We start from the raw sequence: 13,864 nt of genomic DNA on the forward strand, positions 1-13,864 counted from the left end.
GGGACTGGCCTAGGGGATTTTATAGGGGTTTTAATTACTTTTAATTGGACATATTCAAATATTTCGTTTTAATTAAATTTTTAATTAGGCATAATATGTATATATGTTAGTATTTTATCTAATTTGTCAGCCGCCCTGAGTCCGAAAGGAGAAGGGCGGGATATAAATGCAATTAATAAATAAATAAATAAATAAAATCCTACTTTTACAGCTGCAGCCAGCAAACATTAACATTGTTCCAGTCTGCGTAGCCAACTGAGTTGTAAGCTTCTGAAATCCTTGTCAAATAAGGATAAGCCAGAAGAGCCATGGATCTGCCTAATGAACACTGCAATCCTGTCTGGTGTGAAAAAGTTTCCTACAGTAGCGGGGAAGGCAACATTTTTTTTTAAAATGGCTTGCCACTGCCTTCTTCCTAAGGCTGAGAGAGAGAGAGTGATTGGCTAATTTTGCTGGAGTCACATACCAACGCTAATATCATTTTATAGAAATTTTCTTTTAACAAAGGTTTAATGAATATTTTAACCCTTTCCACGTTTTTCTCACTCTCCCAACAGTGTTATATTTGAAATTCTTAGCCCATTTTATCATATTCTTTCATTTGTTCATCTTCCATTTCAAAAACCAGTAAGAGTTCATTCATTTTAACAATTACATGTTCATCATTTATACATAATTCAGCTTCAAATTCTATCTTTTGTTGCTCAATTCCAAATGTCCTGTTATCTACCTTGACTCTTTCTCTGAGCTGTGCATATGAAATGCATTGAAAACTAAGCCCCCCTGGAGCCAATTGTTCTTTTGATTTCATCTTATATTTTCTCCATGTTTTTGCTCTAACAACTCTCAATAGGTTAACCGTTTCTCTTTACCTGCTGCTGCTTTCCTATAAAATGCTGCTTCTGCTAAAACCAATAAAAGCATTTTTGAGCACAGTCTGGGTTTATACTATTCCATATTCTCAATATGGCACTTCTTGATATAGTGATTTTTAAAATTGATATTAACCTTAAGTTTATCCAGGCCAGCCACATTAGCTAGCCCTTAAACTGTGTTGCCCACCATGGCTTGGATTCTAAGCTAGCATTTCTGCTTTCAGTTAAATAGGAATAAACTGCCATACAGCTGACCAAACGCGCTGAAGCAGACTTTTCAGTGACAAAAGCATCTGGCTCCTTTAAGAAGCAAATCAAGAGGGAAAGTATGACAGGAGAAGCTGCATTCTTATATTACATAAAGGTAATCAACAGATTATAACCCAAGTAGGTGAACATTTGTTTACCTATTTAGGCTAAGAGTAATCCTTTCGGTCATTATTCCTAACAGAAAGGAATAAATAAATCTTCTTTTTGAGTAAAGGGTACCAAAAGACACATATTGTTAATAAGGCCTGCCCAAGTAATGACAATATGAAAAGTGAAAAATGTTAATGGCTTACCTTCACAGTTTCATAATTCAGCAGAGAGTCAATTGCAGCATTGCCTGCATCGTTATCGGCTTTATTCATTTCGATCCTAAATTTAGTTCTGCAAGACAAAAGGTTGGCAGAGACGGTTGTTCCCCTCCAGCTCCACCGGGCCGTCAAATCTCATCAGAGAGTCCCCGACAGCAGGGCTGCCTTACCTCCACTGCGTAAGTCCTATCGTGAATGCCGTGTATGCTCCTAATGTCCCCAAGGTTACGAGTGCGAAATGTGCACCACATTTATAATACTGCAGGGAAAGGGAAAGGAAAAAAAAAGCTTTCCAATCATTTTGTTCAGCACATCAATGTACAGAAACCTCTCTGGACAAGACATACATATAAGAGATAACAATAATAATTCTCTACAAGCCAGACAGAAGGGCAGTGGAAAGATTATGGTCAAGTCAGTTTAGCTCCTTGACACCATATGCATTAGGACAGGGGTAGGCAACCTTGGCTCTTTTATGACTCGTGGACTTCAACTCCCAGCTATGCTGGCTCAGGAATTCTGGGAGTTGAAGTCCACGGGTCATAAAAGAGCCAAGGTTGCCTACCCCTGCACTAGGAGCAGCTCTACAAGGCCCCAAACTCTCAGATACAAACACTCAACTCTTCAGATACACAATCTTTATATACAAGAGGCGCACACAGAGAGATGTTCTCAATCAAAAAGGAATGGAAGCAATGAATGGAATCTAGGAGCTTTGATTCAAGGAAAAGATAGGCAGATTACCAGATTTGTTAGTAAATAAGCCACAATGATTCCAATTACGAAAACCTTTATTGTCACTTTTCTTTGTACACACTGGCACGCATTAAAAATGAAATTCTGATGCGCGCTCTCAAAAGTATATATATATATGTACACCCACACACACCCCACACACACAAACATACAGATGCACATATACATATGCTGTATACACCTATTGTCAGACCTGCCCCAGGTAGGTCCCTTAGGAAGGAAAGACCCTGGACTCCATTTGGCTGAAGTGATAGGTCAGTGGTTCTCAACCTTTTTAATATCGCGACCCCAACTGGTCGTAAGTTGAGGACTAAACCGGTCGTAAGTCGAGGACTACCCAACCGGTCATAAGTCGAGGACTTTCCTTGCCCGGGAGCGCCGCGCATGCGTGGTTCCTCCCCCTGCGCCGGCCGAGGCGTAGCTGGCAAGCGGCAGAGATGGAGCAGGCCGACCATCAGCTGGCCCAGCTCAAGGGAGGTAAGGCACCCACCGGAAAAGGGGAAAAAATGGCGGACAAAAAAATGGCGGACAGCCTTGCTTGGCGACCCCCATGAAATGGTCTATCAACCCCAAATGGGGTCCCGACCCCCAGGTTGAGAACCACTGTGATAGGTTCTTTTACTAAAGGCTCCTGGCTGCAGCAAAGTCAGGCTAGAACTAAGTTTCCCGTGTGAAAAAGTTAGAAAATTGTTCCCCTCATCCCAGCCCTCCCTCCAGTTCCATCTTCAGCCAGTGAAAAGCCGCGTAGGCCGCTGAGATGTTTGCGGTGGTCCCCATTCCACTCTCGGGATGCTTGGCCTTGAGCGCTGGCACAAATGAGTTCCATGCGTCTCTCTGGTCTCTGTTGCGCCGTCATCCCACCATCCCCATTTCCCATCATATCCCCATACAGGTTTATTGCCCATTTGTCCCCCCCCCATGTCTTTCTAGTCTTTGATGGTAGGATGCCAGCAAGGCGCCAAGCCGAAGATGGCAGACCTGACACATATACATATACATACATGTGCGCACAACACACGCACACACTAATTACAGTCCATTTGAATACATAGCCAAAAAAAAAAGAGTCTTGAGGGTTAACAAAGTTGATACTATATGGCATAAAGCTATTCCAGAACAGTTTATCAATAGTTCCTCTCTCGCTAATATCATCTCCATATCCAATATGGACTGGTGGTCATATAATGGTTTAGCATTACAATTCCGCTTTCTTGTCACAATTCTTAAAGAATCACTCAGTCCGGATGGCTCTTTCATCTCCAAAACCCCAATACTTTTGAGAGCTGAAGCAGCCACAACCAAGCAAGGCGCTGCCATGACTCTACATAAGGCCCTATCATATGATTATATTTTATGCCCATAGAAGAGTCCTAGATTTCCATGCTCTTAACTTTAACTCATTTTCCAAGTGAACATTTGCGATTCTGTTGAAAGGTTTTGGAACAGTCCAACCTGGGATATTTGCATCCCCTCAAGATTGATGAATGAGAGCTTCTGGGCACATTTTACCCTCAGCAGTAAGGTCAGGAAACAAACCGAAGCCATCCTAAAGCCTCTATTTCTTTTCCTTTAGAGTCAGACCAGTGTTTCTCAACTTGAGAAGACGTGTGGACTTCAACTCCCAGAATTCCTCAGACAGTATAGCTGGCTAAGGATTTCTGGGAGTTGAAGTCCGCGCATCTTCAAGCTGCCAAGGTTGAGAACACAGTCCTAAAATGATACATGTTGCTCTATCGTGTGTCAGTTCTTGGCATTTGCTATCTGGAGAAGCAGCTGTGAGAGATTTCCCACTTTAAGTTCTAGACTAGAATAGGGTCTATTTACTTTTCCTGGCACAATGAAAACCCCACCCACTTAAATGAAAGACACCGGGCATTATTAACTCAAAAGCCAACACTGTTAAGACTTTGGGATGGGTTTCATATCCTGCCCTTACCTTCCTGGCACAACACTTATGGATCTTCTGCTTGAAAGCCTGGCTAATTTAAGGAAGGAGAACGATTATGAGCATGCTCTTAAGCGTCAACCTGGTTCAAATGCTGTGAAATATTGAGAACACCAGATGGGAAGCATGGAATAGAAAAGTAGCATCTGGACCGTTATAACCATACTGACAGCTAGCCTTCTTGGCAATAATCTGCGAGCACTGCTCTCTCTTAGCTCACACTCAGGGCTGCGTTACCAAGAAGCTGAGGCTATCAACAAGGGGTTTTTTTCAGACAAGTTGGGGAGATATTATCCAGGCAGTCCTCGATTTATGACCAAAATTGGGCCCAGGATTTTGGTCGTAACTTGAGGTGATCCTTACCTGGGTCACCACATGATTGTAAAGCAAGTCACCATGGTCATTAAGTGAAGCACATGGACGTTAAGCAAATGCAGCATATGCAATGGGTATGTTTTTCTGTTTTCTCTGGAAAATGGCAAAGAAAGTTGCAAATCGTGGTCAAGTGACCGTGGGATGCTGCAAACGCTTATAAATGCGTTTGCCCAACACCCGAACTGTAGTCATGTGACTGCACGAGGGTGTGTGTGACATTTTACAATGCTTTACAGACCATAAAACACCCTTTCTGAGGCTGTCATAACCGATTGGTCATCTTTACCTATTAGGATCCTCCTGCCATTGGACAGTAAAGTTGGAGACTTTTGCAACGCAGGGAAGGCGGCTGTGCAAAGCAGAAAGGAGCCTTTTGCAAAACGCTCCGGGCCAAGCAAAGCACTCACCCTCCAAGCATCAGAAACAGGAGGCCCTTCCGTAAAGCTCAGTGTAACGGCTATCACGTAGAGTCAAGGCCATGGTTTTCCCAGTTGCAATGTATGGCTGTGAAAGTTGGACCATAAGAAAGGCTGAGCGCCAAAGAATGGAGGCCTTTGAACTATGGTGCTGGAGAAGACTCCTGCGAGTCCCCTGGACTGCAAGGCGATCAAACCGGTCAGTCCTAGAGGAGATCAACCCCGACTGCTCTTTAGAAGGCCGGATCCTGAAGCTGAAACTCAAGTACTTTGGCCACCTAATGAGAAGGAAGGACTCACTGGAGAAGAGCCTGATGCTGGGAAAGATGGAGGGCAAGAGAAGAAGGGGACGACAGAGAATGAGGTGGCTGGATGGAGTCACTGAAGCAGCAGGCGTGAGCTTCAATGGACTCCAGAAGATGATAGAGGACAGGAGGACCTGGAGGAACGTTGTCCATGGGGTCGCAATGGCTCGGACACGACTTCGCAACTAACAACAACAATGGCTATCAAGGCTTTCCCCAGCGGCTTCTGCCTGTCCGTGTTTGGACAGAGCTTTTGCCTTGCAAAGGGCCTTTTCAAATGTTTTGCACGAGTCTGACACCAACAGACTCAGGTGCATCTCAATTGTAGAAAACACAATTCTTAAAATAAATGCAGAAGCAGGTCTCTGGCTAAAGAGGGGTTTAGAAGCAGACGCTGGGTACCTCTTTTGGAATCAAATTAAGTTCTGCTCTCTTTATTCAACCGGTTACTTTGCTTGCCATACCAGCTTCCTGGGTCAGCATCACATTCAGATGTTAAGTTCAGCAGATTTATTTATTTATTTATTTATTTATTTATTTATTTATTTATTTATTTATTTAAGTTATATACCGCCCTATCTCCCTTGCGGGACTCAGGGCGGTGAACAGGCGATACTAAAAACCACGAATAAATAAATAGTTTCTGTTTTAAAATCGAATTGAATAATAGGCCTGTTCTAAAAACACACCCATACAAAACCCCCCACTGAAACACAATCCAAACTACGCCAGGCCGGCCGCACGGAATAGATGGGCCTTCAGNAGGAGAGGTGTTACATGGGAGCATCTAGAGGCCCCCAAAATCCCCCGCGCAGCCACATTCTGAACTAGCTGGAGCCTCCGGGTGCACCTCAAGGGGAGCCCCATGTAGAGAGCATTGCAATAGTCCAGGCGGGAAACAACGAGGGCTTGAGTGACTGTGCGTAGGGCATCCCGATCCAGAAAGGGGCGCAACTGGCGTACCAGGCGAGCCTGATGAAAAGCCCCCCTGGCCACGGCCGTCACATGATCGTCTAAAGACAGCCGAGCATCCAGGAGGACGCCCAGGTTGCGAGCCCTCTCCACGGGGGCTAATGACTCGCCCCCGATAGCCAGAGATGGAACCAACTGGCTATGACGTGACGCCGGAAACCAGATGGTACTGTTTATACATTAACACCCATGGACATCCAGTGAGGCCACCTTTTCTATGTCTTTACAAGTAGTCCTCAATTTACAACCATACTGTAACTGAGCCCAACATTTCTGTTGGTAAACGCTAGTCAGAAGGTTGCAAAAGGGGATCACGTGACCCTGGCGCACACTGCAACCGTCATAAATATGTCAACTGTCAAGCCTCAGAATTTTGATCACGTGACCATGGGGATGCTGCAACTGTCGTAAGTGTGAAAAATGGTCGTTAAGTCCCTTTTTTCAGTGCTGTTGTAACTTTAAACGGTTGCTAAATGAACTGTTGTAACTCGAGGACCACCTGTATTTCCTTAAGAATAACAGAGTTGCCCTGGAGATGCCCAAGGGGACGAAGCAGAAGCAAAGGGCAGATGGGGTCGCGTTAGATGGCTACAACAGCCCTCCTCTGCCTTTCTGACCCCTTCTTTTTCCTCTTTTCTCCAACAGGATTCTGGGAAAGGCCACATCTGGCCCCAGGGACAGCCGATAGCCACGAGATGTGGGTATCAAACGAATGATGGGCGCCGCGATTCAATGAAAACGATACGTACCAAAATCCCACTCACGAGGGCCACTTCAAACAAGGTGGGCCCCAGATTAAACACCAGTGCACTGAGCACAAAGCTGATGCCGCGGGTGCCTCGGTCGATGGCCTTGGACAATGCTCCAGTTTGCCGATTCAGATGGAAGCCCAAGTCCAGCTGATGCAAGTGGAGGAAGACGTTTTTGGCTATCCTCCTGATGGAATTCTGGGCCACTTTCCCAAAGACGGCATTTCTGGCTTCATTAAATAACGCCGCGCCCGCTCGCGAGGTACCGTCTGGGTAAAAGAAGGAGGGGAGAGAACAAGGGTTTAATTTTTAATCCATTTTATTTTACTCATCCTCAACAGCTTTTAACATCCCATGTTAACGTTATTGGATGAGAAGTCAAAGGTTATCAGTTAAGTAATTTTTAAACAGATTGCATCTTCAGATATTTGGTTTTTTGTTTTGTTTTTTTAAAAAAAGCACAACGCAAAAGCAGGCCTGGAGACTAGTCTATTATTCCAGCAGATAACACAACTCAAGAGAATCGCAGTACGTTAATTCTTCATGATAACAAAGTAGAAGAAACTCCAGCAAACAATGTTTACCACAGATGCTTCCCCGTGAAAGGTCAGGTGCACTAATGTTCTCAAACCTTCCTGAAGAAAGTCAGCACCTGTCAGCAGATTAAAGCATCATACTTACATCCAATCAGAACAGCTGTTGCCATGGTTGCAACTGTATTGGGTGCATCACTCAGGTTCAGAACATTTCCAGACAGCTGGTTGAGGTTGTCTACTGCATATTTAAACATGAAGGGAACCACTATGTTCATAGCCTAAAAAGCACAAGATATTATGCAAGATCATTATGTACATAGTCATGCAAGACATGCTAAAATGCTTTGTTTATAAAGTATAAAGGTTTTCTCTGAAGAAGCCGAAACGGTGATATTTTGCTAGTGACTACTTACTGGCAGAACACAACGGCCATCAGGCACAACACCGTAAGAGTACAAGGCCCGCCTGCCCAGAGCAGAAGTGGCACATTTTCCCCTTTTCATAAAAAGCAGGCTTCATCTCAACTACCCTCAGCTGAGAAAGTGCTCGTTAAAGGGTTGACGAGACTGGGAGACACAAAGTAAAATAGCTCAGGGTATGCATTTTTAGAGCCACTGGAAGCTGCTCAAAGTGTTTCAACCCCCAAACTTCTAGAACAGAACTCCATTGCCTTTCTTGACAAGCCAGACATTAAGCCAAGATAAACCTGGTATATTAAAAGACACAATGGGGGAAAGGTTACCAGGAACCTTGCCAGACAGAAACTGAAATTCATCCTTGAAAATTGACTAGGCCAGGGGTAGGCAACCTTGGCTCTTTTATGACTTGTGGACTTCTACTCCCAGAATTCCTGAGCCAGCATGGCTCAGCATGGAAACCTCTCCCTTTTCCCTCAGTATGGCTGGCTCAGGAATTCTGGGAGTTGAAGTCCACAAGTCATAAAAGAGCCAAGGTTGCCTACCCCTGGACTAGGAGGAACAAGAACATTCATGCAGTTTTACAAAGGATATGTCCAAAGTAGAGCTGAAATTCAATGATTACGGTAATTTTAACTTATTCAATTTTGGTGCTGCCCGACTCCAGATAACTCCGGGTGGCTTACAACGTAAGAACAATAAAATACGGCACATGAATAATGAGAAATGAGAAAAAAAGAGAAAAAAGAAAAATGAGAAAAAAGAGCATGCACACACACACAAAAGACAAAATGTTGGTCCAGCCAACAATGCACAATGCAGAAATTCAGCACAACGTGGTCAATTTACAGCAACATGATGCACCTAGGATATCGTTTGCTGATTTGGATCTGGACTCTTTACAGATGAGCTTCCTTGTTCATACCACTGTACCAACACGTAGGTGCAATTGCGCACACACCTGTGCTGCCTACTGCTGCTTGTATGTAAAACCTCTGTAACATTTAGGAAACTTTTGACCCCTTTATTCTGTGTGTGCGTGCTTGGCACGGATCAGGATGGTAGCTGGGAGGCAGGTTTTCCGGCTATTTTTGAAGACTAGAAGCTGGCAGCAGCCCAGGTAATGATGTCAAAGCATTACACACACGAGATATGAAGTATTCTTACAGGTTTCCCATTTATAGAGGGGTAGTCCCCCTTTCTTTTCGGTCTACACCTAGCTAGTATACACATTATATACACAATTTGGAAGGGGGGGGGGCTGGAACCAGATATCATTTTCAAGATTTGGAGATACCTTGCTGCATTTTAGAAATGTGGTTTTGATAGGCTCTGAAGATTATCAAAAGGATTCAGGATAGCCATCCACCTCTGATTTGCTCAGTACTGATATACAGGTGAAACACAACAGCCCCACAAGTAATTCCAATTCATAGCTCCTTTTGAAAGCTGGAGAAAAACCAGCTGTATTCCTCCTTCTCAAGTGTTACCGAGCACTTTGGATTATATACATCTTTGCAGAATTTGACCAGCAGCCATAGGGTGCTGACCTGCTCAGTAATCAGTTTTTCTTCCGGCTAAATTCAGAAAGACAGCCTGATTTACTTTTAACAAATAGCAAAATAGATAAGCAAATGGATAACTTCTTTTATTTATTTTTACGTCACCTGCCTGAAGGCGACATAGGACAGCAGTAGAACTACAAGCGTAAAAAATAAAATAAAAAAAAAGCAATGGCAACACTTTAACCCTTATGTAATATAAAATACATTAAAATCTATTTCACACAACTGAATACACTCCTAGCAATCCCCACAGGACTATAACATCAATAGAGCAGCACTTCTCCAATAAAAGCCGATTGAATCAGGTAACATTTTTAAAGTCAGTGCAGTCATGGCAGTAAACTGCACCCAAACTGATGGCTAAGTTCTTTTGGTAGATTTACATAGACGTTAAAAAACACCGAGGGCATGCTCCAACTCTGGGGAGTCGTGAATGCCACAGACCAGCATTATCTTCTGAAATAAGGTTCACATTTCAGACTAACCCCAAATGAGATTGCTTAGCCTCTTGCCTACTGAGCGATACAATTTTGGATTACCAATTAACCGTGGCTTACAGCAATGTGCAGAAACAGCCTGAGACCGCCCTCCCTTAGCCTACCCAGATACACAAGCAGACAGTTTGAAAGTAATGAATCCCGAAGAGCAACTAAAAGTAACCAACGTGGGAATATTCCTCCTATCTGGAGAGGTAAATTTTCCCAGGGCCACCACTGAAAAGGCCCTGAATAACAGCACCCCCAATCTAATGTCTAAACAGGATAAGGCTTCATTAAGCAGATACCAATGTTTTAGGGAGAGACATAACCTCTCTCCTGTTTTGTGCCTCAAACTGATCGTTGTGATGGGTGCTTTGGGGCTATTAGAAACTTAAATGCTCCACATCACCATTTGATACTGGAGTCTTGCTCTGCCTCTAGGAGTTTACTTGGATTAAAATTACACAACATCCCTGAAGATTTCACACATTTAAAATGTTACAATCACAAATCACAGTCAGTGGGAAAAAAAACAGATTGTTGGAAAATTGAGACATGAAGCTCTAAGGAATTAGAGTGTGTTCAACAGATGTTAAAGCTTAAAAGAAGTGTTTTGTTTTAGAATTTTAATTTCTAACGATGCCTTTCAGATAAGCAGCAATAAGCATTGGTCAACTCCCTTCGGGCCGACTTGCCTGGAAACTCAATTTTAATTCATTCTTCTGTTTTTGGCACAATACCACTCCATCTGCACTACATTGTGGTGACCATCATTTAGAGACCATAAAACTGGTTTCCCTGGGAGAGCCTACTCAGTAGCAGTGACATTTATTATAATGCCAATTCTGGAAAGGTCCCTCTCCAGCTATTTTTTTTTATTTTAAAAAGAGGCTACACACCATGGTGAGTTAGAAGAGACACATATTTTTCCTAAAGTTAAACGGGTATAGCCCCCCCCCATCCCTTTAGGTATCCTTCTGAACCTTCAATTAAATTAATTGGCTTTACTATAATTTCACTATGTATGTATGTATGTATGTATGTATGTATGTATGTATGTATGTATGATATATATATATATATATATATATATATATATATATATATATATATATATATATATATATATATATATATATATATATATATATATATATATATATAATATATATATATATATATATATATATATATATATCCTCCTCCGATGTAGCCCTACCTTTGAAAGTGCTTACATGAAATTTAAAATTGGTCTCTCACACTCCCAAGGGCTAAAAGGACGAATCAGAATAAGGCACCATAGTATTAAATCACAGTGTTCTCGTTTTCCCTCTCCCTCACCACTACCTGTCAAAATCAAAAGTGTCACATTCAGCTTATTTACCTTCCTCCTGTACCAGTGAGTGATTAACTAAAAAGAATTTTTTCCAGAGAGCCACTTTAGGAATTCCCAAAAGGTCTCGTAATCATCCATAAAATGCTTTTCAGGGGTTCTAAACTTCTCATACCTGAAACACTTTGCCCAAAATTTATGGTGAGTATTAAAGACTTACAAACATTTCAATGACCTACCTGCACTCTTTCTGAGTCTCATGTACCGCCAGTTGAAAATTATTACCTTAATGGCAAATCACTCCTTGCTTTATAAAAGCAGAAATAGGTTTTAAATTCCCTCCTGCTTTCAAACAGTCTGTAATTGCCAGATAACTTAGAAAGCCACTACAAGCTGCAGCTAAATATTTCCTTAGGCAAATAAAATTAGAATGCGTTTGCAATAGTGGCGAATATCTGTAGCTCGGGCGTAGGATGAGGGTGAAGTTTCATTCTCAAAGCTTGGGGTAACATCTTCAGCGGAGTTTAGGGGATGTCAGTGTCGGCTTTCTTCTGTTTATAAGGGCTTCAGGTGTGGGTGTGTCAAGTGAGGTTCTTGTGATGGGGAGGTTACATCAGGTCGGGGCCACTGGGAGCTGCTGTTGGTGGTGGGAAGAGGGGGGCTTGCTTGGGGTGGTTGTGTGTTGGTGCTGTTTCTGGTTGGCTGTGCGGTTGATTTAGATTCTGAGGGGTTTGTAGGCTGGTTGAAGGTCAATGTGTCTGTCGAGGGAATTGTTTGTGGAGTGCCCCGCTTCGATGAACTCACGAGTGTGCCGGCTGGTAGCATGGCCGATGATTTTTGTGTTGCTCCAATTGAACTGGTGCTGTTTGGTGTTGGTGTGGGTAGAGCAGGGGTAGGCAATGTTGGCTCCTTTATGACTCGTGGACTTCAACTCCCAGAATTCCTGAGCCAGCATGGCTCAGCATGGAAACCTCTCCCTTTCCCCTCAGCACGGCTGGCTCAGGAATTGTTGACACACAGCACCCAAACCACACAAACTACCATGCAAACCACAACACACCACACGAACTACCACACAAAAACTAACCCTACCATACACTCCGCCAGGAATTATCCAGAACCAAAGACAAGATACAGATGGATGAAAGAAACAATGTAATCTACAAAACCAACTTTAACAGTTGCAACCAATTTTATGTGGGGTAAACATCAGGTGCAGAACTGTCATTGTGAACAATTTTTGAACCAAGGAAGATAAATTCTCAAACTAATTCAATTTCCAATTTCCACCTTGTGGATTTTAAACATCTCATGTCCATCTGCAGCTATTGTTGTTCCAGGTGCTAGTCTATGGCTTATTTCTTAACTACTTCTTTGTGGGCGGTTGATGTTGATTCTAAAAGTGGGATGTTATCTACCAATTCCATATATTCATTATCAATTCTAAGCTTAATTCTTATACCTGCTGTCATTTGCTTGGTCTCCTTTTAGTCCCATTTTTCACTATGTTCCTTCACTTTTATTCCTAGATCTAGCAGATCCTTTGCGTTACTGGCTATCAGAGAAGCGTCATCAGCACTGTGCAGGTTACTATGTTTCTACCTCTAATTTTGAATCAACCCAGCTTCCCTTATTTCTGCATCATTTAAGTAAATAAATAAGGGAAGAACATACAGTCTTGTCTCACTCTTTTGCCAACCTGGAGCCAATCCATTATCATCACGTACTGTCTGTACTGTGGTTTCCTGATCTGTATATCTAATATTTCCAATTTTGGCATTCCAGTCTCTACTCACAAACAGCACATCTTGGCTGGCTGTTTTGTCACTTTCAAATTGATCAAAAAACGCGTCAATCTCCTCTTCTGCATCAGTGATTGTAGCACAAACTGAATATGAATGATTGTCATATTAAAGGGATATCCATGAAGTCTAATTAATATTATTTGGTCACTGATTGCATTGTTGTAGAATACTGGTCTTACTATACCCTACCTAATTATGAAAACAAGAATATTCCTTCTTTGTGTCTCATGCCCCAACAAATAAACATCTTCTGACTGAAAGTATATCTCAATTTGCTGATGCCTAGTATGTCAGTCTGTAGTGGTTTCATTCCATCTTTCAAGGTGTGGGGCTTCCCATCTTCATACTTCTTCGTTCCATCTTCCATTCTGTCTTTACAGGTTTGGGTTTTCTTTTCCTGTATGGCAACTTGGGCAAGTAGACCTCCCAAAGACTTTAACCATGGCATAAACACAATTAATACTCTATGTTGAGGCTTGACAAACTAAATTATGATAAAAGTAGTTATATATATATATATGTAGGTCTTTGGTTAATCGGGTTTTCTCCCGCGTAAAATAGGAAGTGTCTTGGCGACGTTTCGACGAAGTCACATTCGTCATCTTCAGGCTGGTGTCTTCAGCTTCGTGCTTCTAGGAGTAGTGTGTGATCGCAGCTGTTTCTTCCTTTTAACTGCCAGTGGGGTTTGATCTGATTGGGTGGGAGCTTGGCTGTGTTCTGATTGGGTGGAGGTGTGTTCTGATTGGTTAAGGAGCTTGG

The 13,864-nt window shown here is 42.6% G+C and overlaps 1 protein-coding gene across 1 annotated transcript in view; it reads right to left on the reverse strand.

Moving 5' to 3' along the window:
- Nucleotides 1-13,864, reverse strand: part of ABCB7 (ATP binding cassette subfamily B member 7) — an 85,965-nt gene that overhangs the window by 23,620 nt on the left and 48,481 nt on the right. Inside the window, exons 5-8 of the mRNA XM_015810772.2 lie at nucleotides 7,653-7,785; nucleotides 6,972-7,240; nucleotides 1,624-1,712; nucleotides 1,439-1,526 (exon numbers count right to left, since the gene is read on the reverse strand). Of these exons, the coding sequence (XP_015666258.1) occupies nucleotides 1,439-1,526; nucleotides 1,624-1,712; nucleotides 6,972-7,240; nucleotides 7,653-7,785 (579 nt within the window). The remainder of the gene's footprint in view (nucleotides 1-1,438; nucleotides 1,527-1,623; nucleotides 1,713-6,971; nucleotides 7,241-7,652; nucleotides 7,786-13,864) is intronic.

This window comes from Protobothrops mucrosquamatus, unplaced genomic scaffold (assembly GCF_001527695.2).
Source record: "Protobothrops mucrosquamatus isolate PMUCROS unplaced genomic scaffold, P.Mucros_1.0 scaffold19, whole genome shotgun sequence".
Classification (NCBI taxonomy): domain Eukaryota; kingdom Metazoa; phylum Chordata; class Lepidosauria; order Squamata; family Viperidae; genus Protobothrops; species Protobothrops mucrosquamatus.